The following is a 27833-nucleotide window of genomic DNA, read 5'->3' on the forward strand; positions in this document are numbered from 1 at the left end:
TCAGCCAGTCACATGTCGCTGGGGAAACAAACAACCTCCCTCTGCAGCACATTCAACAATGGAGCCCTGGGCAAGAGGGCGGGGCTGAAAGGGAGCCGGGACTCTTATCTCTCTCCCAATCTCTTGCTGATCAGCTGCTGAGCGGGTCCTTTCAACACCTCCTTTTCTCTTTGTAAAATAAAAAGCATGATCCTCTTTTGGCCCCTGGGCAATTCAGCTCCAGGGACCACCATTCGCTCCATAAGACACAGATATTTCCCCTTACTTTTTAGGAGGAAAAAAGTGTGTCTTATGGAGCGAAAAATACGGTAAATGTTTGCCTATCAAGTTGCTGCTGTGCTGATCACATTGGACAAAGTGTTGGTGCTGACCTTTAAAGCCCTAAACGGCCTCGGCCAAGTAAACATGAAGGAGCGTCTCCACCCCCATCGTTCTGCCCGGACACTGAGGTCCAGCACTGACGGCCTTCTGGTGGTTCCCTTGCTGCGAAAAGCCAAGTTACAGGGAACCAGGCAGAGGGCCTTCTTGGTGGTGGCGCCCGCCCTGTGAAACACCCAGAGGAGCCCCGTAGGATACTGACAAAAAAGCTGGGCCATGCTGTGGCAAGGAGAGGAGGCAAGGTGCCCCAAGATCCCACCTGCTGCCTTGAGAAACCATAGACTCATCTTGGTCACCCATCTGCGTCAATACAGCACACATCCAACATGAATAGATTTTTAAAAAATCAGTCCATGTTGCTTCCTGGGTAGGGGTGGCTCACGTGTGGCCCCTCGTTTCTACCCCAGGCCCCGCGGCCTGCATGGTCAATGGTCAGGGACGATGGAAATGGTAGTTCAGGGACATCTAGAAAGACACAGGTTAGATACCCACCCCCTGCACTAGAGGTTGGGAGTCAGCAATAGGGGGAGAGACTGCTAAGTGTTTATTTGAGTGCCAGGCCGGAAGGAAGGGGAGATCCTGGGTGCACAAGATGGGCAGGAAAAGCACATTGCACACCCTGTCATGGGCCAGCACAGGAAGCTGCCTCTGTCTAATCAGCAGCCTGGTTCTTGTCCGATGCCAAGAAGTCAAGCCCAGAATCAGAAGAGGTGGCGGAAACAGCCAGCTGCCCTGGTGGCCGTGTCCCTCTTATCACTTCTCCAGCCCTGTGTCCTGTCCCCTTTTCCACCCAGCTGGCTGCACTGCTGACAATCAGTCAAAAACAGGCACACATACACAAAGTGCCATCCAAGCACAGAATCCCAGAGTCTGGAGCCAAGCTTCGACATCTAACCTCTTCAGACTCTTTTTCCTGCCACTTGGAAGCCTGATCTTTATCTCCACCGCCCACTGGCACTGCATTTCTAGCATGCATTTCTATCTATTGCATTTCTAAACGGCTCAAGGACCAATACCTCAGGGTACCGTCTCTTTCCATATGAACCTACCTGGACCCTGAGATCTTCTTCTGAGGCCCTCCTCCCTGAGATGTCCAGAGGGTGGCAACACAAGAACGGGGCCTTCTCTGCAGTGGCTCCCCGTCTGTGGAATGCTCTCCCCAGGGAAGTTTGTCTGGTGCCTTCATTAGACACCTTTAGGCACCAGGCAAAAATGTTCCTTTTTAACCAGGCCTTTGGTTGATCCAATTTACATCCTATGCCCTTTAAAAATGTTCTTTTTTGGTTGGGGGGTGGGGCGCTATTGGGTTGTTGTTGTTTTTATTTCTTTTGGGTTTTATTCTGTGAACCGTCCTGAGACCCCCCAGGTATAGGGCGGTATATAAATGCTAATAAATAATAATAAAATGATAATGATGATGTCAGAGGCCTAAGATTCAATTGCCCTTTTCCTTGCCCTACCTGTCAGCTGCCTACCTTGAAAGCTCCTTTTTTGTAGACTGCTTTTGAATGATCTTCTTGAAAGAAGGGTGGCTTTGAAAGTATAACCGCTGTGCTCCCCCCACAATAGAGTTTTCCTTGCAGACATGCCAAATCTAGGGGAGCCATGCCTGTTAGGCCCCCTCCATCTTGGAGGCAACTTGGTGCCTCTGTTTTCTTGTAATGCAGATACTTTATGGTCCCAGGATATGTTTGGTTTGAAGGCAGATGAGCAGACCTGGGTCAGGTCAAGGTCTGGATGGGGGGCTGCCTGACAACCACACGGGCAGCACTTTTGCATTCCGGGGGGAAAGGGAATAAATAAACACAGTACATGATAAACACCCCCCTCCCCGCCAAACATAACCTCTGTATTTCTTTCCTGTAAATGTGAAGCAAAGAAAAAGTGGGTTTTCCATTAGTTTCTTTTTTTTCTCCTTTTTAAATATAAAATAAAGAACAGTCTATGTGGCCACAGCCCGAAACCTCAGGCAGGCTAGGAACATAAATGCCAAGGAGTGCCAGGGCTCAGCTCAAAGCAGGATTAAGTTAAGTCAACATAGGAACAAGGTATGTTTCTGTACCCCATTCACAGCGGTGGTTCTTCCGTAACTGCTAGTGCTTTGACTAGGAATGCTCAGCATCGGAGAGAGCCTCCTTTTGTCAGGTCACTGTGCAAGATCCCTCCCTAAGCTGGTTGGGCTAAAAGGGCAGTGCCTGGGGGCGGGCGGGATTCGAAAACGGTCCCTTGTGGTACGATGCCAACGCAGGAGAAATCTGCAACGTCTTCTCCCTGGCCCCTTCCTAAAAATGGAGTGTAGTGTAAGTAAAATGCTGCCCTCTTCCCCCCCTTCCCCACTCTCCGGCCCACTTCAGGGCTGTTTCAAGTAGGGGGAAGCTGGAGGAGAAAGGCAGCGGTCCAGCCAAGGAACCCTGAAAGCACTCGGACGCCAGAGTGGCCGGCTCCATCCCCACACCTGGGCACTGTCAGGGTGAGCAGGGAACTCTGAGCAGCATCTGCTTGGCAGCATCCTTCAGCTTGTGCTGGGAGGTCTACAGTTCCGTCCAGCGAGTCACCTTCTGACGTGGCGCAAGTGGATCAAGGAGCACACCAGGGCCCTGCAGGGATGCTAGCGTGCCTGCCAGCCAGGCGGCAAAAAGTGACAGGCGGTGTGATCTGGAGGGCTCTTCGCTGCAGCTCCCAGTAGGTCAAGTGCAAGGTTTGGTCTCAGTTTCTCTAGCTCAAGTAGCAGCGCCCTTCTCAGGGGGTGGGGGTGGCCGGAAGGGCAGCGGCTTCCTGATGAGTCCCACGGCGATATCGTAGGCTCTTTTCCTCATCCTGAAAGAAGGGGGAAATGCTGCTGTGAAACCAGCGTTTATGTGAACCACAGAGAGGCATTTACTTGATGTGACATTCAGGGCGCAATCCAGTATCGAAGGCATGGCGACCGCGGGGCAATCTGGCAGAAGAACAGATACCCTGCCATTGTGGCGGACACACCAGTGGGATGCTGTCAGGCTTCACGGGAATCCGATCCCTCCCAAGATGGGCAGCCAAGGAGTAGATAACAAGAAGAGTTCTTACCAAGTTCTTTATTCAATATACACAGGGAGAAGCTTTGGGAAGTGCCTCTATATTGCAGTAATGGCGTTGCTCCGAGTAAAGCCCCACCCCTCTGTCCCTCCTATTCTACATCATCCCTGCGCCGGCTGATCTGTGCTGCCTGCCTCTGAGCTTTCTGTTCCACTACTCTCAATGCATGCCTGGTCCTGGGAGAAGGGGGGTCAGGAATGTTTTCAAGAGACACTGAGTCATTCAGCTGTCTCTCCCCTGGTGCTTCTTCTTCTTCCTGCTGCTCTCCCAATATTTCCCAGCTTTCCCCCTCTGCAGCCTCTGAACTATGCCCTTCTGCAAACCACTGTTCTAAATCTAGACTGTCCTCTTCTTCTCGGGAAGGTTCAGGAAGAGGTGTGTGTGGGGGTCAGTCCCCACCATTCCTCCTCCGTCCAGTCCCTGAAAGATGCTCTGCACCAGTGGGACAGTTTTGCTGGTGAAGATGCCCCAAGCAAGGGATGAGCTGTTGGACAGCCTTGGATGCCCCTGACCCAGATAAAGGGAGGCAATGTCCCCCTCTAGTGTTCAAGGCTAGACTTTGGCTCCCTTGCACAGGCTGGCCCTTACAGTCAGAGGAAACCTATTTTGTTTATATATAGCTACAGATGAACGTTTTCACAGGCTGCCCTATAATCAAAGTGCTTTGGCGACTTACTGTTTCAAAGACAGCATTTGGCTCTGCTGGGGCAAAGAGCAGCTCCTGCCCTTCTTCCTCTCGCACGGTGTCCATTCCTTCGTCCTCGTACTCAGTCAAGTAGTCTGACTCTTCCCCTGGTTTGCAGGCACACAGAAGAAGCTTCATTGCTGTGGTTTTGGGTGCTGTACAAAAAGCAGTACCCTTCCCCCAGCCCAACCACCCACCGCTGCCGCCGCCACTCCTAATCCCCTGGTGTGGGATTTTTGTAAATTTCCAGGTGTGCTCTCACATCCTATTTGTGTGCGTGTGTGTGTGCTTGCATGCACAAAAGAGCGAGATAAAACAAACACCTTGCTAAGGTCTTGCCACTGGTTACTTGATGTACAAAGAGATATACTTGCTAACTTGGATATACATGGGAACTGTGGTGTCAGGCATGCCACATTCTGCTCACAAATACCTCCAGCTGGAAGCATCCTGAGTCCATTACTAAAAGCGGGACCTGAACTAAGTTGAAGCTACTAAGTGATAACTACTCACCGTCGGCATAGCTGTCTGACAGATAGCTCTTGGCTGGCTCGATGCGGGACACAATCTCAGCCAGGTCTGTGAATCCTGCGCTGGGGCACATCAGAACCTGAGGGAAGGAAAGGAAGTTGCCAGAGCAGCTGAGACCGTCTTCGCACAACACAGAGGTGGAGGAGAAGTTGTGCATGCCAGCACAGCTGTACCTTGGAAGCGGAACGGAATCCGTTCCAGAAATCCGTTCGACTTCCAAAACATTCAGAAACCAAAGCGCGGCTTCCGATTGACTGCAGGAAGCTCCTGCGGCCAATCGGAAGCCACGGAAGCCCCGTCAGACGTTCGGCTTCCAAAAATAGTTCGCAAAATGCAACAGTCACTTCTGGGGTTGCGTCGTTCGGGAGCCGAAGCGTTCGAGAACTAAGCTGTTTGACTTCCAAGGTACAACTGTAATTAGGAGATGCAAAATCAGGGGGGGTTGGTGTTCTGCCTGCAAAACATTCCCTAGTTTTGAAGCAAATCATTCCAGTAGGAAAGATTTGTTTATTTACACATTTGGATTTATTTTCTGCCCTGTCACGAAAGGTCAGGCTATCTGTCCTCGGTACATCCAATACTTTGAGCAACACTTTCTTATTTTGCATAAAGTGGAACCTGGAGCTTCACTTGTAAATTTCTGTTGTGTAGACACTCTGAAGATGGGTTAAGAACTAAAGTATATAGGAAGAGCCTGCTGGATCAGGCCGACAGCATATTGAGTCCAGCATCCTATACTCAGAGTGGGTTGTGGGAAAACCACAAGCAGGGCCTGAATACACTGGTATTCAGAAGCATTTATTGGCTCCAACTGTGGAGAGCAGAGCATAGCCACCCTGGCAAGCAGCCACTGACAGCCCTCTCCTCCACGAATCGGCCTAATCCTCTTTTCAAGCCATCTACGTTGGGGGCCATTAGTGACTCCTGGGGGGATGATTTCCATAATTTAACTAAGTGCAGCATGAAGAAGAGAAGAAGAAGAAGAAGAAGAAGACAAAGAAGAAGAAGACGACGACGAAGAAGAAGACAAAGAAGAAGAAGAAGACAAAGAAGAAGAGAAGAAGAAGACAAAGAAGACAAAGAAGAAGAAGACAAAGAAGAAGAAGAAGAAGTAGTAGTAGAAGAAGACAAAGAAGAAGAAGAAGAAAAGAAGAAGAAGACAAAGAAGAAGAGAAGAAGACAAAGAAGAGAAGAAGACAAAGAAGAAGAAGACAAAGAAGAAGAGAAGAAGAAGACAAAGAAGACAAAGAAGAAGAAGACAAAGAAGAAGAAGAAGAAAAGAAGAAGAAGACAAAGAAGAAGAGAAGAAGAAGACAAAGAAGAGAAGAAGACAAAGAAGAAGAGAAGAAGAAGACAAAGAAGACAAAGAAGAAGAAGTAGTAGTAGTAGAAGAAGACAAAGAAGAAGAAGAAGAAAAGAAGAAGAAGAGAAGAAGAAGACAAAGAAGAGAAGAAGACAAAGAAGAAGAAGAAGAAGAAGAAGACAAAGAAGAAGAAGAAAAGAAGAAGAGGAGGAGGAGGAGTTTGGATTTGATACCCCGTTTTATCACTACCCGAAGGAGTCTCAAAGCGGCTAACATTCTCCTTCCCCTTCCTCCCCCACAACAAACACTCTGTGAGGTGAGTGGGGTTGAGAGACTTCAGAGAAGTGTGACTACTCCAAGGTCACTCAGCAGCTGCATGTGGAGGAGCGGAGACACGAACCCGGTTCCCCAGATTACGAGTCTACCACTCTTAACCACTACACCACACTGGCTCTCAGTCCTTTCTTTTATCCATCCTGGATCTTCCAACATTCGGCTTTGTTTGACGTCCACAAGTTCTAGCGTTATGAGAGAAACTTTTCTCTATCCTTCTCCGTACCGTGTATCATTTTACAAGCTTCTATTGTACAATAGCTGACTCAACTTTTTCTCTAAACTGAGAAGTCCCAAATGCTGCAACCTTCCTTCACGGGGGTTTTGTTCCAGCCGTTCTGGGCAGCTCCCACCAGAATATTAAAAACACGATAAAACATCAAACATTAAAAATGCCTTGGCTGCCCTTTCTTCAATTTTCCAGCTCTTCCGTACCCTTTTTGAGTCGAGGCAACCAGAACTGGGATGCGGGTGGTGCTGTGGATTAAACCACAGAGCCTAGGGTTTGCTGATCAGAAGGTAGGCGGTTCGAATCCCCATGACGGGGTGAGCTCCCGTTGCTCGGTCCCTGCTCCTGCCATCCTAGCAGTTTGAAAGCACGTTAAAGTGCAAGTAGATAAATAGGTACCTCTCCGGTGGGAAGGTAAATGGCATTTTTGTGCGCTGCTCTGGTTCACCAGAAGCGGCTTAATCCTGTCGGCCACATGACCCGAAAGCTGTATGCCGGCTCCCTCGGCCAATAAAGCAAGATGAGTGCCGCAACCCCAGAGTCGTCCGCAACTGGACCTAATGGTCAGGGGTCCCTTTACCTTTAACCAGTACTGGGCCCAGCAGAAAGGGCCCCAGTGAAGGCTGTTTTGGCTCCTTCCCAGTCTCCCATCCCCACACTTACATCCATGCGTTTACTCTCATAGAAGTCTGCCGAATGCCGATCCCTGACCATTTTTTCGATGATGTCGCCACGGCACCAACCATCAAACACCACCTTCCCATGCTGGTACCCTACGTCCTATGGGAGAAGAGCAGAGGAAAGTAAATTCAGTTTCCTGGGTTTATAGGGAAGTTTCAAGAGGGTTCTTCTGGGGGTTTTGCAGCAGACGCCAAGACCTTTTGACTGGAGACTACAGTTGCCATTGAAATGACATATCACACAGAATTTGTAGCAAACGTGGGGGTGGGGGTCCCTTGTCATACAAAACAGTGAAGAAACTTTAGAGAACATCCACGGACTCGGATGTTATTGGCCCAGAGATGGAAAGAAGATGAAGTCCCGACCAGAGAAGAATGGCAGATGAAGTTGAAGGATTATGCCGAAATGGCTAAAATGACTGAATCAGAAACCAGGAAGACCAAATTTTTAATAAAGAATGGGGAAAATTCATAACTTACCTTACGTTTTTAAATAAAGAATGGGGGAAAATTAAAATTTATCTTAAAAACCAATGTAAACAGTTAGATTTGTTAGTAGGATTGGAATAACACTTGTAGTTTAATGGTGAATTTTGGATATAATGGAGATGTAAAAGATTTGGAGTATTATAAAAGATGCAGGAAGAAATGACTAGCAATAGGACCCACAAAGGGGAGGAGGGAAGTCCAGGAGATTCCTAGGAATCTTGTTTGTTGTATGTTGGATATGTGATTGTAATTTGAAAAACCAAATAAATAAATGAAAGGACTCCAAAAGAGTTTCAAGAAGATGAGCACAATTTCCGGGGCTGGCGATAATTTGCACCCCACCCGGCAACTGGAGATGCTGCCAATCTTTTGTCGGCGGCCAGGAGGCCTGACATCTCTTTCTTTCAAGAATTTGAGCACTGTGAAAACTCAGCTTAGACTACCCTGGGCCTGACCTTGAGAGCTACAAGCACCAGGTTTAGATTGAACATTGGGAATCCCTTCCCAATGTCGGGAAGCTCAACTGCTCTCTTAAGGAGGTATGCGTGGTCTGGAGAGGTTTAGCCTTCCGAAAAGGAATAACAGATTTCTCGCCAGGAACACTGTATCTATCCCTCTCTCCTGATCAGAGAGTTGGCCCCTTCCACCTCTTTGGGTCAGCAGGACGAGGCTGTCCTTCTGCCCTTGGCAGCCATTATGATTGAACAACCCTCCTGATATCTGAGGATGTGAACAGGCCCAGCTGGGGTCCCCAGGACTCACGTAGATTTCGTCAAACTTGCCGAAGTCCATGGTTTTGAAGCGATCGATGGGAGGGCGGATGTACTCACAGTACGAACTGCTCTTCACCACCTCCAGCTGCCGCACGCAAGAGACATAGGCCAGGCGAGACTGGATTTCGGCCATGTCGGGCACCTGGAAGGAAAGCAAGGGCAAAAAAGGGCAAAGGCACTCTGTGGCCACAAAGAGACAAGGTGCCCCTGTGTGTGTGTGTTTCCCTCTGGTCATTTCCCCAATTCCCAGTTTCCCCCCAAACCTTGTGTAGTGCAAGGAATTAATAATAATAATAATAATAATAATAATAATAATAATAATAATATATTTATACTCCACCCATCTGGCTGGGTTTCCCCAGCCACTCTGGGCACAGAATATTAAAAACACAATAAAACACCAAACATTAAAAACTTCCCTAAACAGGGCTGCCTTCAGAGGTTTCCCAAAAGTCAGGTAGTTGTTTATTTCTTTGACATCTGATGGGAAGGTGTTCCACAGGGTGGGCACCACCACCGAGAAGGCCCTCTGCCTGGTTCCCTGTAACCTCACTTCTCGCAGTGAGGGAACCGCCAGAAGGCCATCGGCGCTGGGCCTTAGTGTCTGGGCTGAATGATGGCGATATCCTTCAGGTATACTGGGCCGAGGCCGTTTAGGGCTTTAAAGGTCGGCACCAACACTTTGAATTGTGCTCGGAAACGTACTGGTGTTTTTAGGACTGGTGTTATGTGGTCTCGGCCACTCCCAGTCTAGCTGCCACATTCTGCATTAATTGTAGTTTCTGGGTCACCTTCAAAGGTAGCCCCAAAGGTACATCAAAAGCCAACCTGACCCCAAGAGCACCAGCATATGAGGAAGGCAAAAACAAGCACTGGGCATGTAAATGACCAGCTTGGAGAGGGGAAGTGGAAGGAAGCCAGTTCTGTACAGTCTGTAGTGCAATGAAAGTGGGACAAGAAACACATCGGCGGAATACCTGCGGTGTAAAAAGTTGTAGGATTTCAGCAAGGGACACACTCCTCTCACAAATGAAGAATGTGGCCATCCCAAAACTTCTGCAGTGGTATCGAAACTCCAGTCACATATAATATCATGCCCCAATAACATCATGCGCACATATGATGGTGGATGCAAAAATTGAAAAATAAGACATGCTCAGGAGGACCACATTCTTCCCAATGGTGTAAGAACACAACAGCGGTCCCCTTGGATCAGGCCTAAGGCTCATCTAGTCCAGAGTCCTGTTCTCAGAGAGACCAACCAGATGCCAATGGGAACTCTCACAAGCAGGACATGACCAAAACCAGCACACTCCCCACTTGTGACTCCTAGAAACTGGTACCAAGAGGTAGTGGATGGAGAACCTAAAACAATTCCTAGCCTCACCCTCCGTGACTGCATCTAAAGCCCTCGTTTAAAGGCTTCCAAGTAGGTTGCGGCACTGCAGTTCAAATGCAGGGGAAATGGGGTGTTTGATTTCACATTTATATACCGCTTAATTGTAATGAAACCTCAAAGCGGTTTACAAAAACTTGCATCCCATCAAAGTATTTATTCTGTTATAAACCTCTGACTTTTTCAATCACACTAAGCAATCCAGACTTCCAAATATGTAACAGGAGCTGGGAGCAACCTTCCCTGTCTCTAGTTCTGTATCATCTAAAAAGGTAAAGGTGAAGGACCCCTGGATGGTTAAGTCCAGTCAGAGATCGCTATGGGGTTGCAGCGCTCATCTTGCTTTCAGGCCGAGGGAGCCGGTGTTTGTCCACAGACAGCTTTCCGGGCCATGTGGCCCGCAGGACTAAACCGCTTCTGGTGCAACGGGACACCGTGACGGAAACCAGAGGGCATGGAAACACTGTTTACTTTCCCGCCACAGCGGTACCTATTTATCTACTTGCACTGGTGTGCTTTCGAACTGCCGGGTTAGCAGAAGCTGGGATAGAGCAACGGGAGCTCACCCCGTCGCAGGGATTCGAACTGCTGACCTTCTGACCCACAAGCCCAAGAGGCTCAGTGGTTTAGACCACAACACCACCTGCGTCCCTAATCATCTAGTTCTATATTACAACATATAAAAGCAATAATATGAGTAATTAATGTTTAGCTATTTACATTGACATTCCTGGGCAGAAAGGTCATTGGATCCCTCACAAGGAAATGATCCACGCATTTAGAGGACCACCCCTCCAACAATATTTGAAAAGGCCCTAAAATTATCAGAGTTATTATCTTGGAAGTGTTGCTAAGGTGGAGGACTCCTCCCCGATTCGTGCTTTCTAGACAACGAACAAGAGATTCAACAATTTTTGAAAGCCTAGAAAGAAGGAGGATGTGGCAGATTGGTAGCTAATGACCCCCACCCAGACAGGAATCTTCACCAGGAAGTTGTGGGGTGGCCTTACCTTGACCTTTTCAGCCCAGGGGTTGAGGCGCTTCCAAAGCAGCCACCAACCCGACAGGCAGTCTCCATAGTTGCACAGGTCTGTTTCATCCTGACTACCCACATCGATGGCAATCACCGTCTTGGCGCCCATGTTGCGGGCAATGTCAGCTGCATCGAGAAGGGAAAGAGAGAGAGAGAGAGAGATGCCTCAGGGAGATGGAAGCAACCTGGAATTCCGAAGGGATGGGCCACAGAAGATGCCTAAGAGCATCACAACAATATCAGAGAGCTGCGGTGGGAGAGGGCAGAGCGTTGCTGGTACCCCGAGTTGCAGAAGGGGAAACCCTCTCATCTCAAACCTCTCTAGGGTTTGAGAGTGGATGGAGGAGTCGCTGGAGTCACCTGCCAAATCTCTTTTTTGCCGCACAGCTATTAAAGATGCCGAAACTTTGGGCCAGTAGCTAAGCAGCCTCACAAGACAGCACCATCTCTTTTCTTTATTGGTTTTTGGAGAAGGGAAAAGCGAGCCAAAAGACCAGGCCAACTTCTCCCTCGGCTTCGCTCAGCAAGGTAGCTTGAGCTTACCGGCCTGTCTGAATTGGAGGAATGGCAGCATAGCATGCAGAGGGGCAGTTAAGGTAGCCGAGACAAGCCCCTCATCCAGACTCCCTTCCTATAAAGCTCTAGCAAATGAAAGAACCTGAAATTTAACATCCAGGGATGCTAAATCGTTAGTTAATCAGGTTCGCAAAATGGTTTTCAACCATTTCTTTTAACAAGTCCCGATTCGGATTCAACATCTTGCTCATGTGCGGTTTGAAGAGAAGCCTAAACTGGCACCCACTGCGTTTAATGTCTAGTATAGAACTGGATTCAGCATTCTGAACTTTCTTTAAAAAAAAGTTTCTAGCCCTTACGGTGTTGAATAGATTTAGAAAAACCACCACATGGGCAGTGAATGGTGACATCTCTGAAGGTGCTGAGTGGCTAAGGAGAGGGAGATTCTTTCCGACTCCTGTGTAATCATCAGAAGCAGAATATATTGAAATAATACATAATCTGTTCTGGTATCAGAACATGGCTTTTTAGAGCTCTGGTTGCAGTTGAGCACCAGTCAATTAGGCTAATTGGGTGCAGGGACAGAAGCACCAGACAAAACCATGGCAGCTTGGGGGAAACATCTGCACTGAGATGACCTCATCCGGGAGGTTGCAATTTCGTTATCACAAATCTGGAGGGGAGCTGAGAATGGGGGAAACAGGGCAGGGGGAAGATCAGACAAAGACTACACAGATAAAAGAAGACCCGGAACACATCAACAGCCTTTCCTGAGATACGAAAGGAAGAAAATTAAAACAAGTGGGAATCAGCTCCACCGAACATAGGACGTAAAAAAACGAGTCTGAATTTTACAAAGGCAGGGTAAGGATCAGTGTTAAGAGAGAATTCAGCAATAGACCAAAAGCAGAAACACAGATGTCCAGCAACATGCAGTAGCCTACGTGAAATGACTTTTGAAAGGGCTGCCTTGCGGCCCAGCCATCGCTCCCGAGTGGGCATTTCTGCACAAGATCTTGAGAACACATTTTCCTTCTGCCGTGTTACATACCTGCCACCTGCAGTGCAGGCATTGGGCAAAATAGGAAGTAACCCATCATAAGTCCATCTGCAGTGCAAACTTGAACCAGCTTGGGAGGAAACCTGGGAATTATAGTTTGGTGAATACTCAGAGCCAAACTAAATGCAGTGTGGAAGAGTCACCATCCGATCTTCTAGCGTCGTCTTCCTTTTGCTAAAAGTAGTCACGCTTTGGGACGGGGCGGATATGAACTGGGACTGAGGCAGAAAGATTCATGTAACCCTTTCCCAACTGAAAACCCTGCCCACCTGGGCTTCGATCAGTGACAGAGGGGAAAACATACAGAGGTGTGTGTGTGTGTGTGTGTGTGTGTGTGTGTGTGTGTGTGTACTGTATTTTCTGGTGTATAAGACGACTGGGCTTATAAGACGACCCCCAACTTTTCCAGTTAAAATATAGAATTTGACGCAACTGGAATTCAGAAGCACGGCTGCCTCCGGCCGCAGAGGCACAGCATAACCGTTATTCTGTGAACCACCCTGAGACTCCCCCCCCCCCCGGGGTATAAAGATAAAGGGACCCCTGACCGTTAGGTCCATCCAGTCGCAGACGACTCTGGGGTTGTGGCACTCATCTTGCTTTATTTGCCCGAGGGAGCCGGCGTACAGCTTCCGGGTCATGTGGCCAGCATGACAAAGCCGCTGCTGGCGAACCAGAGCAGCACACAGAAACTCCATTTACCTTCCCACCCGAGCAGTACCTACTTATCTACTTGCACTTTGACGTGTTTTGAACTGCTAGGTTGGCAGGAGCAGGGACCGAGCAACGGGAGCTCACCCCATTGCGGGGATTTGAACCGCCGACCTTCTGATCGGCAAGCTCTAGGCTCTGTGGTTTAGACCACAGCACCACCCGCGTCCCCCGGGGTATAAAGGTAACAGGACCCCTGACCGTTAGGTCCAGTCGTGGACGACTCTGGGGTTGCGGCGCTCATCTTGCTTTATTGGCCGAGGGAGCAGGCGTACAGCTTCCGGGTCATGTGGCCAGCATGACTAAGCCGCTTCTGGCAATTATAGGGCGGTATATAATTTCAATAAGTAAATAAATAATGGCTAGCGGTCCTGGACAGCCCTATCCTGCCCTCCCTCAGCTCAGGGGATGTGGAATTCAGCGCTGACATTTTCTGCGTGCTCTTCCCAACAGCAGACGTTAGTTTATTAGGGTGAATCCCTTTGTGTGAGCAGCAGCCACCGTAAAGCGCACACAGAGTTCCAAGGCCATTACTGTTTGTTCACTTCCGTAACTTTGGGCAAGGCGGGGCTTTAATCGGTTCCCCAATCCCAGCCCGTGTCCACGCGCGGGCTGCTAAAGGTGGGTGCCTGCTGCTGAAAATGAGACGTTTCAGGGGGTCGGGAGGCAAGGCGTGGTTTCCGCAACCCTGCTCCTTTTCCTCCATGACCGACCAATACTTGCCTGGGAGGTTGTTGATGTAGCCGCCGTCCATCAGCAAATTGCCATCCTTGGGGTCGCAGAGTGGCGGTAGGTACCCGGAAAGGGTCATGCTAGCTCGCACGTACCGCCACAGCGAGCCTAACCAATGTGGGAACAAATGCAATCAGTAGAACAGAGAGAAACCCAGAGCAGCAACGAGCCCTTCAGGAGAGGGATGGAGAAAGAGGCCACAGCACAGCTCCCAAGGCCACCTTTCCACTGGCGGGAGAATTCTGCATGGCCCTCTTAGGGCAAACTCTTCCGGCCCCAAACCTACCAATTTTCCTCTCCTTCTAAGCCCAGCAGCAGCAGGGAGGAACTGCTCCCTTTCCATCTCAGCCTGTCTTCCCATATTAGGAACGGTCCTCCATGGTGAGCCAGCTTCCCTTGCCATGCAGAACCACCAGCCTGGGGAAAGGGTGCCCGTGGGCAGGAGACAGGCTTGTCGTAGCAGACGAAGGGCGGCGGCAGAGGTTCAGAAGGGAATAAAAGCGTGTCCCAAGTCAACTGACTGTCTCCATCCCCACTGCGCCCGGCAGCCAAGGTAGCGAGGCGAACGCGATGCTGACCTGGGACATTGTTAACATAGCAGCCATCCACAAGCAAGTGACTGTCCTTGGGGTCGCAGAGAGGAGGCAAATAAGGGGTGTAAGATGCACTGGCTCGGACGTAGCGCCACACGCTCCCTGCCGGATGGAAGACGGGAGATTCAATCAAAGGGAGAGAGGGGAGGGGAGGGGAGGGGAAGGGAGAGGGGAAGGAGCACAGGACAGGAAATGACATCATGACAGAAGCTTCAGAAATACAACGTGCACGTGGTGGGGGGAGTGAGGGTGGAGAAAAGGATTCTGGGAAGGCTTTCTTCACTGGAGGAGGACCAGGGTGAGCATCCATCAATCCATTCGATGTGAGAGGCCACGAAACAGAACAGGCTTCTTGATGAAATCCTGCCCTCTGGAAATGCGGCTGTGCTTCCTATCCCTCGCACAACCCTGCCACCTACCCACTGCCGTGCCGTGTCACTGAATTTGTTTCCCGGCCTCTCCTCCTGTTTAAGCTCCAACTGGCATCGCTGGAGCCCGGCCATTTACAAACGGTGGGCTGGGCTCCAATGAGGGCACCTCCACATTCGCAGCCGGGCTATGCGCTTTCTCTCCTCTCCACGCCACAGGCTAGTGGCCTGCACAGCCAGAGCCTCTCTCAGCAATGCATTCCTCTTGCCATGAGCAAGCCTGGTCTCTGAGGCACCGACAGGCCCTGGACTTCTCTACCAGAAGGACAGCAGGCAGGAGGAACTATGTCAGGGAACTAGCTTCAATCTGCAGGTGCAAAAACTGGAAGCACACCTTAGAGCAGTGTTTTTCAACCTTTTGTGGGCAAAGGCACACTTGTTTCATGAAAAAAATCACGAGGCACACCACCATTAGAAAATGTTAAAAAATGTTAAAAAATTTAACTCTGTGCCTATATTGACTATATATAAAGTAATTTTTCAATTTTTCCCACGGCACACCAGGCAACATCTCGCGGCACACTAGTGTGCCGCGGAACAGTGGTTGAAAAACACTGCCTTAGATTGCACTCCTAATCCTTCCTTTGCAGGCAAGATAGGGTGCTTTTTCGAATTTGATGCCTTTTTTATTGTTGCCCAAGGCTTCAAATTCAAGAAGCACCACATTTTGCCTGCGAAGGAGATGTTCCCCATTCCTCCTCTGCAGAAGTCCTGGCTTGAACTGTCCTGCATCTCACATCACACACAGGGCTGGGTTAACCGTTAAGCAAAATAAGCACATGCTTCGGGCATCTAGGGAAGAGGGGAACCCCAGAAACTTCTCTGTTCTGGATTTTTAACATCAATGGTCACAAATTGCTCAGCTGAGTGTTCGTTTTCTCAGTTGAAGTGTATTAACAATCCCAACAGAACAACTAGGCTACAAGGCAGGCTGGATGCCTTATTATCTCTGCCAAGCAGATGCGTTATGTGAGATTAGTTTTGAGGATCTGATCAATGACTTTACAATTAGAAAAAGTAGGAGAAAAGAAAATCGAGTGGAAGTATACCAAAAATAAACATCCATTTCCTTCTTGCAGTAGGTTTTGCTTCATTGTACGGTTTGTTATTGGTTATATTTTGAATTAGATTTTGGGGTATCAATATATTTTAAGTGCTTAGGGCCTCTTAGGAGCTTAATCCAGCCCTGACCCTATATGACATATATCACCTCAGGTGCAGTAAAAGTGGGTGCGAGTCACCAACCTCTACGGTACAGCAGGCCAAATTAGGCCCGAGGGCCAGAAGCTCTCCATCGCCGGAGTAAAGGATATGGCAGAGTCTTCAGGGCAGCCATCATGGGCGAGAGATGGCAGAGTTCCAAAACAGGGAGGCTGGTTATGGATCCCAAATCACTGGGAAACCAGAGAGCCCCTGCCTATGGGGCAGCAACCATAGTTACCTGGGTCATAATAAGTGGGATTTGGGCAAAAAATGACGAGGAACTTATGTTGCATGGAATGGGGGTTGCAATGAGATTGATTTCTTTCTTGAAATTAACAGTCACCCCTAACCAGGGGTTCTCTGGGTTACGAACCATCTAAACAGTTCCAAGAAAACACAAGGCCACTAAACCAACAACCAGAGAGAGGTGGGACATCCCCTTCAGTGGGGTGTGTGTGTGTGTGTGTCAGTAGGAGGCTCTCCCAGGGGACTTTGCAAAGGGGAGTGATGGAGCGTTTGGCAGCCGACATGATGCAGACAGACTGCCACCACCGTTGCTGGCTAGTCTAAGGTAGCAGCAGATAACCTTCCCTTCCTTGGTTGGCTCCCCACTCCCAGACTAGAAAAAGAGAGAGCAGGATGCTACCACTGCCCTGGAAAAAGACCAGGAGCAGCACTTCATAGGAAACACTGGAATTTTCAGCCCCCCCAAAGAAAAGAACATAGCACACTCGAGCTTTACTCTGCAGCGTTTCCCAAACTTGGGTCTCCTCTCCAGCTGTTTTTTTTTTACTACAATTCCCATCATCCCTGACCACTGACCCTGCTAGCTAGGGATGATGGGAGTTGTGGTCTAAAAACAGCTGGAGACCCAGGTTTGGGAAACACCGCTCTACAGCCAATCTCTTGCAGATGGTAGGATCTGCAATGAAGCCCCCCCCCACACCTTAGTTTGAAGACTCCCTAGGTATGAAAAGTTATATACACACACACACAAACGTGCACACACACACACACACACACACAGCCTGACTACCTGGGGATGGGGAAGAAGGTGTTAGCTGTGTTAGGAAGGACAGAAAAGTGGGCAGAGAATGAAGAAAGCCAAGCAGTTATAGCCTCCGGGTACCCCTGCCCTGCAGACGGGCACGGCTGCTGTGACAATGTCCCAGGTGAGATCTGATGCTTGCAACAGTGGGGCCCGGAGTGGACACGGCATACCCCACTGCCTCCCTTCTCTGCCCCAGACACGATCCATCCCCCTTCTGAAGCAGGTTACAAAGCTCATTCATTCATTGCAGTCCACTGCGTTAAGACCACTTGCCCACCCTTTTCTGCGCCGGCAGGACGGAGCTGGCAAGCACCCACTGCCTCTTCCCCCTTGGGAAGGCAGGGAGGGGAGGGCTCTAGCGCCCTCTTGCCGCCTGGCTCCCCCAGGACATGGGAATCCAGCGCAAATGCAGCACAGTTAGTGAGTTTAGTGCAGAGCAGAAGGGTTACAAGGAAAGGCAGGCCCCAAGGTTGGGCTGGAGAGCGAGGAGGCTGCGGTGAAGCAGATCATGAAGTGCTTTCTTCACTCTGCCAGCATTGCCATTGGAGCTGGAGGAATGGGACCCAATGAATGCCAGGACTCAACAACCCCCCTGTCTCCCCGCCCCCAAAACCGACCCTTTTTGCAATCCAAGGGAAGTAGGTGCAACCTTAGTTCTTTCTGACCTTCTCTAGTTGCCTCTGGAGAAAGGCAGGATGTGAAGGACTCATCTCCAGCCAAGTCTTCTACATTAAGGAAAGGCTAGCCATCTTGAGGGGCCAACCCAGATTTGGGTGGCCACCTAGATCTTCTCAGCTTCTCCTGGTCTGCCTTTCAGCAAGCTGAAGACCTAACTTCACCAGATTGTGCTGGTAGCAGAGAAAGAAACTCTGGCTTTGCTCTAATGTGGGGGCTCTTTCACCAGAGGCAAGGATGAGGCCATAAAGGCCTGGCCAGGATCTTTGGAAAGAAGAAACTTCTCTCTAAAGCAAGATAGTTAACGGGCAGCCTGTGGGCCACATCTGCCTCCCCCAATTTTTTGTGCGGCCCTCTCAAGGACCCTCCCCCAAATTATCATTCTTTTATAGATCTATTTCTCTCTCTATCTCAATCAGCCCCTGCTGTCCTTCCTGCTGTGGTGTCACGATGTCAATATGTTTTATTGTGGCTTCTCAAGGTCTCCCTCCTCCCCAAAATGTTGTCCATTAAATGAGGCTTTGCTCTGTAGTAAGCCTTGTCTTGGCTGCGAAAGGAGCGTTGAGTGGAGCTGAGAACTGAAGGGAAGCATCTGCCACAGAAAATTGTGCGTATTTCAGGGGCAGGGTGACGCAGCCTGCTCTCGCTTGGGCCCTCACATCTGTACCCCCCCCCAACCTGAGGGGCCTGGAATTTTGCAGGAGACTCTAAGGGCACATCTGTAGGACCACCACACCTCTTCCTGGAACAGGAATTGAGTGTTACGGTCCTCAAATGGGGATGCGGGCAACTACTAAAACTGAGAGCTGGAACAACAACAGTGAAACAGACCTATTTTCAGCAGGAAACCAAGGTTCTCTGGAGACACCTGTTTCCCTTTCAGCCTCATTATCTCCAACACCCCAGGGGCCTCTCTCTAGGGCATTCCCTAAACCACATTTCCTTCCAATTGGGGGGTTCAAGGCCAGAAGTGTTTGGACACCATGGGCCACCACTGAACTCCAGGGGCCTGGGGTCCGTGCACGTGTGTTTTGAACCCAAGCCCCTGTACCAGAAGAGGAAATGCACACTTACCATCTTTGTGGACTCGCATGGCGGAAGCTGTGATGTCTGTCGTCACGTTAAAATACGGGAGCCACAGATCCTGCATTGGACACAGCAGAGTGGGACAGAGATCACACACACAGGAATCCCGTCTTCAAGGGCTGTAGGGAGGGGGTGGTGAGGAAAGCCGCCAAGAGGATGTTAGCAGGAGCGTCCTACTCTCTTGTAGGACCCTGGCAGAGACACATGCCCGACTGGCATGTTCTCTCCCTCCTGGTCGATCGTTCGGGAGCTTCAAAAGCTTTCTTCCGCCAGAACATCACAGCGACTGATACCAAGAAGCATCAGCACACTTAGGGATCTGCAGCGTCTTCGGAGCATGCGTAACAGACCTCAGCAACTCAGCGTTTTGGCTAATCTACTTTATTTACATATAAACACACACGGAGCACTGCAACATGGCTCCCTCTCTCTCTCTAGCATCAGACAGCAAAGAGAAAGAACAAAGGACAATAGTCCCACTTCACAGAACACAGTAACACAAACATCCTGCCTCCATCACTTCCCACTTTGTGGAATGAAAACACACACCGTCATGTGATAAGGTAACAATCCCATGACTGTTGACACGGGGAATGAATCTCCAACAGAGGACGCATCTGACCTGCACATGTGAACTCACTCGCCGTTGCCCGAGTTCTATACCAGTCAAATTCTGCAGCAGGTAAAATTTAGGCATATTTGCTGTCTCTATTTGATTTGCTCTGTTCTTGCTAGCTTTAAGGGCAACATGCAGAGCTTTGCAGAGAAGGGATAGCTAACCTTTCTTCAGCCAGACAGCTGCTTTGGTGGTCAGCCAGCCCTCCGAGGGGTGCAGCAAGGAATGTGGTCAATATACTAATACACTCACATGCCACACATGCACTGGGTATCTTTACACACACTCACTTGCAGTGCACACCCGCCAGACATAGAATATCTTGCTATTTTACCCACACACATATGCGTACACACTCATACTCACGCTCACTTGGGAAGACAGGCGAACTAATGCCAGTGTACTGGAAGAAGCAAAGATCACCAGTGTCAAAGCAATGATTCTTCAACATCAACTTCGTTGGACTGGTCATGTTTTGCGGATGCCTGATTATCGTCTTCCAAAGCAACTACTCTATTTCCGAACTTAAAAATGGAAACTGTAATGCTGGTGGTCAACAAAAGAGGCTTAAAGACTCTCTCGAGGCAAATCTAAAAAATTGTAGTATAAACAACGACAACTGGGAAACACCGGCCTGTGAGCGTTCCAACCGGAGAACAGCCTTTACCAAAGGTGTCATGGGCTTTGAAGACACTCAAACTCAGGACGGAACATGGTAAGAGGAGGGCATGTTTGGCAAACCCTCACTGTGATCAACTCCTGCCTGGAAACCTATGTCCCCACTGTGGAAGGACGTGTGGATCCAGAATTGACCTCCACAGTCACTTACGGACTCACTGTTAAAACCGTGTTCATGGAAGACAATCTTACTCGGCTACCAGTGATCGCCAAAGAAGAAGACACACTCATACATACATACATACATTTTCACAGACACACAAACCACGTACTGAGCATTCCCAGCGCTCCTCACTCCAGGACTGGAGCGCAATTGTAGGAAAACCTCGCCTTTTACATTGCATAGAAGGATTTGTGAAAAGCAAATACCAGCATTTCCACACATGCTCAAGTCCATTCTGGGTGGAAGGAAATGCTACCTTAAAGTCTCCTGCCTGCTCTTTGAGGTTAATCTCCAGACAGAGTATTGCGGTGCTTAGTGCTAAAACCAGGGATAACAGATCCTTCTGACTGCTATTTATAGATTCTCTCGAAAAGGGCAGCCGGAGGGATTTTTAAATTCCCGATAAAGCGGGCTGATTGCCTTTTAGAAGTTGCTCTTTAAAGAACAGAAAAGCTTTATCTGCTGTTCAGATCGGCCGGGGGGTGGGTTGGGTTTGGGTTTAGATAGCTGCCGGGGTTGGCGAGCTTCCTGTGGTCTGGCAGACCACATCTGGCCCACAGGTTTATCCTCACTGATGTAAACCAATGAATCTGTTAGAGATTTTAAAGTGCCTACGTGCGGAAAGTCAGCTTATCACCTCTGTAGCAATTACCAGTTGGCAGAAAGCCAAGATCTGCTCTCTCTCCAGACCCTTAGCAACGACCTGTGATTGGTCAATGAGTTCCTAAAGAATGAGCTCTGTGTGAGAGCTTGTGTGGTGGTGGTGGTTGTTAGTGGTGTACTGTACTGAAGGTTGAGAGAGAGAGACAGAGAGGAGAGGTTTTATGTTTTGTTTCTTTTATTTGTAAAGTCTGTACATAGTAACTTATGGATACTAGTTGCTTCAATAAATACTGTATATAGTTATCCAAGTGAGTTGCTGAGTTCCTGCGTTGTGCTGTCCAGTTAATGCTCTACAGCCAGAAGTTTCCAAAAAACCTGCGGTTAACTCTGCTGTGTCCAGGACTACGTTATTTCCTGACACTAAATCTTAAGAGAATCTCTACCGCACGTGGCCCCAGACATTTAACACGGCAGCTTCCACCTGTGGCAATTAAGAGAACGAGCCACAAAGCAGGCACCGCCAAATTATGGATTGTGCAATTCCCAGATCTCAACGTCCTGCACTTTGGCAGTAGAACCCAGGACAGGGTCAGCGGAGGATGTTTCGGTGCCAGGGGCCAACCACCCCACACCGCAGATCCGGCCCCTGCCGCTGTTGCCTTGGGATGCAGGGGGGAAAGCGCTTGCAGAACCTCGCCATCAGGAAAGGGTGGGATGAGACTCCAGCGGGCATTTTGTTCCCTGGAGGCCAGATCTGCTGCTTTTGTAGATGCTGCCGCCCGAGGCAGCCGCCTCACCTGGCCTCACGCACAAGCCGGCCCTGATGCAGGCACACAGGCCCTTTGCCAGACACAAAGCTGCCACGATACAGATTGCGACGGCAGTGAGAGGAAAGAGACATGCACACACACCCCTCACAGTGGCCATGGGGGCATACCTCAATCTGCTTGTCCTGGAACACCTTGTGAATGCTGGTGTTGAAGGCGGAGCCCGAGAACATGGAAGTTATGGGATAGGTGAGGTCCAGCACTGTGGCAAACACCGAATTCATGTTCTGTAGAAGGGACAGAAAAGTGTCTTGATATTAGACAGAAATGGGTGACAAATTTAAAAAGGATTCGGCCTCACAGAATCTGCAACAACATGTTTCCTTCCTCACTCATACTGCCTCTTGTAGCTTTATCAAATTTCATTTATCTGTTCCCATTTCTCAACTTATTTCATCTTCTGCATTCACGCTAACGTTTCGGAAACAAAGTGTTGTTGCGTACACAGTATTAAAAAGCATGAGGGAGAGAGAATTCACCTCGTCTAAAACTCTGAATCTATCCTTCCAGTAAACATTCAAGAATGCAGTTGGCCCTCCTCCCCTTTATTTACTACCTTTTAAGGCTGGGCGATACCTGGTTTTCAACATCGTGAGGTTTTCCCAGCTAACCGTTGTGATGTAGCGACAGATCACAATGTCTGAAATAACGCTGAAAAGGGGGCTGGGCTGGGGAGTGAGGGAACAACCAGGAGGAAGGGAAGGAGATTGCCTGCTTGGTTGGGTGAAGGAGGTCCTGCCCACTTCCTCCCCCCCCCCCCACTCTGCAGCTCAGTCCTGGCCTTGCTGCTGCCTGCTGGTCTGTTGGTTTGCCTTTGCCAAAGCAAGCAGGGAGTCGCAGGAGGATTGAACAACCGGGAGAAAAGACGTAGCCCACTTGCTTGGGAGAATCTAATGCGCAGGCAGATGTGCAATCAGGCAATTTAAGCTGCCAATACATTGCAGCTCCCCGGTCGCCACCAGCACAGTGCCTTTCACTCCTGCCTGCCTGTGCCGGGGAGCCGCAATGTATCTATTGCCAGCTCAAAAAGTGTGAAGCAGGCATTGCGATCTGAACTTCGAATCTGTATCAGACGATGCATTGCAATATTGCCCGGCTCTACTGCCTTCTACCCACCTAGGGCCAGAAAAGGTAAAGGATCCCTGGATGGTTAAGTCCAGTCAAAGGCGACTATGGAGTTGTGACGCTCATCTCGCTTTCAGGCTGAAGGAGCCGGCGTTTATCCACAGGCAGCTTTCCAGGTCATGTGGCCAGCATGACTAAACAGCTTCTGGTGCAACGGGACACTCTGATGAGTGCCGGCATGCACAGAAACACCATTTACCTTCCCGCCGCAGTGGTACCTATTTATCTACTTGCACTGGTGTGCTTTCGAACTGGGAGATGCCAGTGGCGCTGTGGCCTAAACCACTGAGCCTCTTGGGCTTGCTGATCAGAAGGTCGGCTGTTCGAATCCCTGCGATGGGGTGAGCTCCTGTTGCTCTGTCCCAACTCCACCTAGGAGCCCTCAGTCAAGAACCAGGGATGCAAGAGAGAAACCGATGTACCCGGTGTGCAGGACTCCCAAGTGGAAACTCCCGCAAGGCACATTGGAACGCCTCTCTCAGCTTGGGGGAGTGCCGTAGCTCTGCGGAAGGGCATCTACTTGCATGCAGAAGGCACCAGGTCCAATCTCTGGGATCTTTGGCTCGGACTGGGAATGCCACCTGTCTGAAACCTTGGCGAGCCACGGCCAGGCAGTGTAGGCAATACTGGTCGGGGCAGTCTCCTAGGTGCTTATGTTTCCCGAAATTTGGCAGGCTCAAATCAGCTGGGGTTTCCCCTCCCATTCCAAACCCTGAGGCTTCCAATACTTGCTCACTTTGGCCCACTCCCTGGCTCGCTGCTTCGTGCGCACAGCGCTCCTCTCCTCCGCATACAAGGCGCCGATGAAGGAGCCGATCGAGGTGCCGCCAATCAGGTCGATCGGGAGACCGGCTTCCTCCATAGCCTTGATCACACCGATGTGAGAACAGCCCCTGCAGTGAAGCGAAGTGCCAAACCTGAAGCAGGCCTGCCTCCAGAGCACAAAGACCGAGGACAGCCGCGATGTCCCAGGCCTACCACCCTGGGCTGCTCCAAGAGTGTCTGGGCCCCTCCTTCGCTCCTCCCTAGGCCAAGGGAACCGGGACAGCTCTCCTCTTCTTCCAGAGGCAGGGAATGGCCAAAGGAAGGTCCGCCATGCTGCTCAAAGGCATCCCACCTCCCATTTCATGAGTAGAAGAAGGGTGGGCTCCAGAGGCTTTGTGGGGAAAGAGCTAGGCTCCTCTTCAGGGCAGGGGTGCTGGGTGAATAGCTGCCCAGCGTGGGTGCTCTCCTTCCCAGGACCCAGGCAAGCTGCATTCGAGCACCCTCCGGACCTTCCCCTTTCGCCCCGCCCCAATTATATTTTATTAAGTTTTAATATTTTAAACTTCTACAATCAAAACACAATTTCCCATTTTCTCTTATTTTTGTCTACTTCCCAACCCATGGATTTGTTGTTTCTCCCCTTCTGCAGCGCCCTATCTGCTATTAAATCATAACCATAAAAATATAATCTAATTGCTTCAGTTGCTCATAGGTTAAATCCTGATTGCAAGTTCATCATGTGATAATATTTCTTCAAGTACAGTCATACCTCGGGTTACAGCCGCTTCAGGTTGCGCGTTTTCGGGTTGCGCACCCCGCCGAACCCGGAAATACCGGAACGGGTTACTTCCGGGTTCGGTGCTTCACGCATGCACAGAAACACTGAATCGTAACCCGCGCGTGCGCAGATGCGGCGCTGCGGGTTACAGATGCTGCGGGTTACGAATGCACCTCCCGCACGGATCACGTTCACAACCCAAGTGTCCACTGTGCTCCAAAAAGAGGTATCCATTCTTCCATAAAACATTCATCATTAGGTTCTCTTAATTTTGCTGTTAATTTTGCCAGTTCTGCACAGCCCACTATCTTACTTATCCATTCTTCTTTGGTGGGAACTTCTTCTCCTGACCAGAGACGAATGGCGGATGAAGGTGATGGACTATGCCGAAATGGCGAAAATGACCGTGAAAATCAGAAACCAGGAAGAGAGGAACTTTAATAAAGAATGGGGGAAAATTACAATGTACTTAAGAGAACACTGTAAACAACTAAAAACTTTGGCAGGGTGTGAGTAACGCTTGTAATGTACTAAAAACTAAGGTAAAAATGGATTATTTAAGAAAAATAGAGAAAATACTTGAGGCAGTTGAAAAAGATTGAAAATGGAAACCATGGAAGGGTGGAGGGGAGTCAAAGGACTCAGGGAATCCTAAATGCTGATGATGGTGTCTAATGTTTGAATGTAAATGTTTAGTGTAAAACCGAATAAAAAAGATTGTACAAAGGAACCCCTTCCTTCCTTCCTTCCTTCCTTCCTTCCTTCCTTCCTTCCTTCCTTTTCTGTGCATAAAGAATCCTAGCTGCTGCTGTTACATACATAAACACCTTTAACATTTTCGAAGGGATTTCTGCCTCTATAATACGTAACAGAAACGCTTCAGGCTTTTTTTTAATATATACTCATTTTAAACAATTAAAAATAATAATCTCATCATTTCCCAAAACACCCTCGCTACTCCTCAAATTGTATAAATCTTTCGCCTTTTACCTCTGGACCTTCCCCGAGTGCTTGAGGGCAAATTACCTGGCTCCGCCGCCCCCCAGCACTAAAGCGATGGTGTTGCCCGTAAGGACTCGCGCCAGGCGGGAGAAGTCGCTGTGGCGATCGGCGTTCTTCTCAAAGACCTTCTCATACATCTCTCTCTGCAGTGGGGGAAGCAGAAAAAGAGGGGAAGGGGGCTACTTCCACCAGCCTCCAACGAAGCAGGAGAACGTGAAGGGCAGTCCTTGAGAGTTTGCCTGCTTCAAGGCATCAACATTTCCCATCCAGAGAAGGGCACTCAAAACAGGCACCCTATATATAGGTGGGGAGGGAGGTCCACTCACCTATCAGTAGAGCCCAAACAACAAAGCACACTTTCCCATTTAAGGAGCTGAGAGGCAGTGTAGTGCAATGGATAGAGCGTCAGCCTAGGAGACTAGGGTTCGAATCCGGACTTGGCCATGAAGCTCGATGGCAGGGGTGGACTTTGGTAATCTTTGAGCAAGCCCAAAATTTGGCACGCCCCCCCCCCAATGCGTTATACGTAGGGCTGCCTCTGAAGACGGTTCGGAAACTTCAGCTAGTGCAGAATTCAGCGGCCAGGTTGCTCACCGGATCGGATTGAGCATATTACACCAATCCTGCCCTGGACCAAGTTGCTCCCCAGAGCAAGACGGTTTCAGCATCTTACGCTGATCCTGGTCCGACTGCAATGGCTACCAATTAGTTTCCAGGCCGAATTCAAAGACGAAGAAGAAGAGTAGAAGAGTTTGGATTTGATATCCGGCTTTTCACTACCCGAGGGAGTCTCAAAGCGGCTAACATTCTCCTTTCCCTTCCTCCCCCACAACAAACACTCTGTGAGGTGAGCGGGGCTGAGAGACTTCAAAGAAGTGTGACTAGCCCAAAGTCACCCAGCAGCTGCATGTGGAGGAGCGGAGACACGAACCTGGTTCCCCAGATTACGAGTCAACCGCTCTTAACCACTATACCACACTGGCTCTAAGTGCTGGTTTTGAACCATAAAGCCTTAAATGGCTCAGGACCGCAATATCTCAAGGACTGCCTCTTTCCATAGGAACCTACCCAGACCCTGATATCATCTTCTGAGGCCCTCCTTCCTGTGCCTCCTCCTCGAGAGGTCCAGAGGGTGGCAACACAAGAACAGGGCCTTCTCTGCAGTGGCTCCCCGTCTGTGGAATGCTCTCCCCAGGGAAGTTTGCCTGGCTCCTTCATTATTCATCTTTAGATGCCAGGCAAAAACGTTCCTTTTTAACCTGGCCTTTGGTTGACCTGATCGACATCCTATGCTCTTTTAAAATGCAGCTCTTTTCTGGGGGGTGTTATTGGGTTATTGTTTTTATTTTATATAGTGTGCTCTTTTTGTGAACCGCCCTGAGACCTCCAGGTATAGGGCAGTATATAAATTCAACAACAACAGCAACAACAAAAATCTCAATTATGGCTGCTCTCAGTTTATATGCCCCTTTAGCTTGGCGCCCGGTGCAGTGGAACTGCCCACAGCATCCTAAATCCTATGTCGTTACTGGGCGGCCTGGGACGGTGTCAGAGGACTGCCCTCGCCGGAAGGCAAGGAGTTGCCAGGGCTTTATCGGTATCGCGAGCCCCCCGTCCCAGATGCTGAGCAATTCATCTTCCTCCAGTGGGGGAAGCAGTGAATCCTCTAGTGGGGAGGGGGAGATGGGAGCAGGAAATAGGAGTCAGGGCTCTGACAGGGGAAGAGAGCCCTCGCACCAAGCAGAGGCTGGAGGTGAAGCACCCCTTCCATCTCCCCATTTGCGCAGGGGGGAAAGACGCAGAGGGGGTAGGCGGGGGTTCCGCATCCCGCGCCCTTTTATGCTGGGCAAAGAACCGGAAGGGGTCATTCCCGGACTCTGCCGAAGGATGAGCTGGACGTCTTTTTCTTAGCTGCACTGTATATATTTGCACAATAAAGAAACTTAGTTTCAGAAGTTTCTGCGTCAGCCTGGTTACTCATGAGCAGCCACTGAAAACCTTACAGACGGTCACCGCCTATTGCAACCCAACAACAGGGTTTTCGTGGGGATTAAATGGCAGAACCACATAGGCCACCTTGAGCTCCTCGGAGGGAAGAAGGCGGGGGTACAAATGCGACAACAAACAAACAAATAAGCAAGGGTGTGGGTGTGGGAGGGAGGGAGGGAGGCTTGGAGGGAAGGGAAACACTGCCAAGGCGAGTGGGGTTCTAGCGAGGGAGAAAACATGGAGATCTAGGGTGCCAAGCTCAAACAAAATAGGTTCAGGGGAGGCTCGGTGGGGGCAGTAGCATCCTCCTGCGAATGGGCAACTATGCCT

The 27833-nt window shown here is 49.7% G+C and overlaps 1 protein-coding gene across 5 annotated transcripts in view; it reads right to left on the minus strand.

The window, feature by feature from the left end:
- Positions 1–2292: 2292 nt before the first annotated feature.
- PNPLA6 (patatin like phospholipase domain containing 6) overlaps positions 2293–27833 on the minus strand; it is a 77969-nt gene continuing 52428 nt past the window's right edge. For 2 of the 5 annotated variants that reach the window (XM_033172760.1, XM_033172762.1), the window contains exons 26-37: positions 25539–25657; positions 23706–23862; positions 21955–22071; positions 18946–19015; positions 14500–14616; positions 13913–14029; positions 10880–11028; positions 8463–8615; positions 7195–7311; positions 4649–4745; positions 4127–4242; positions 2293–3195 (exon numbers count right to left, since the gene is read on the minus strand). In XM_033172760.1, the coding sequence (XP_033028651.1) occupies positions 3118–3195; positions 4127–4242; positions 4649–4745; positions 7195–7311; positions 8463–8615; positions 10880–11028; positions 13913–14029; positions 14500–14616; positions 18946–19015; positions 21955–22071; positions 23706–23862; positions 25539–25657 (1407 nt within the window). In that variant the 3' untranslated portion in view covers positions 2293–3117. The remainder of the gene's footprint in view (positions 3196–4126; positions 4243–4648; positions 4746–7194; positions 7312–8462; positions 8616–10879; positions 11029–13912; positions 14030–14499; positions 14617–18945; positions 19016–21954; positions 22072–23705; positions 23863–25538; positions 25658–27833) is intronic. The other 3 variants (XM_033172763.1, XM_033172764.1, XM_033172765.1) reach the window with 3 other exon arrangements.

Source organism: Lacerta agilis, chromosome 16, assembly GCF_009819535.1.
Source record: "Lacerta agilis isolate rLacAgi1 chromosome 16, rLacAgi1.pri, whole genome shotgun sequence".
Classification (NCBI taxonomy): Eukaryota; Metazoa; Chordata; class Lepidosauria; order Squamata; family Lacertidae; genus Lacerta; species Lacerta agilis.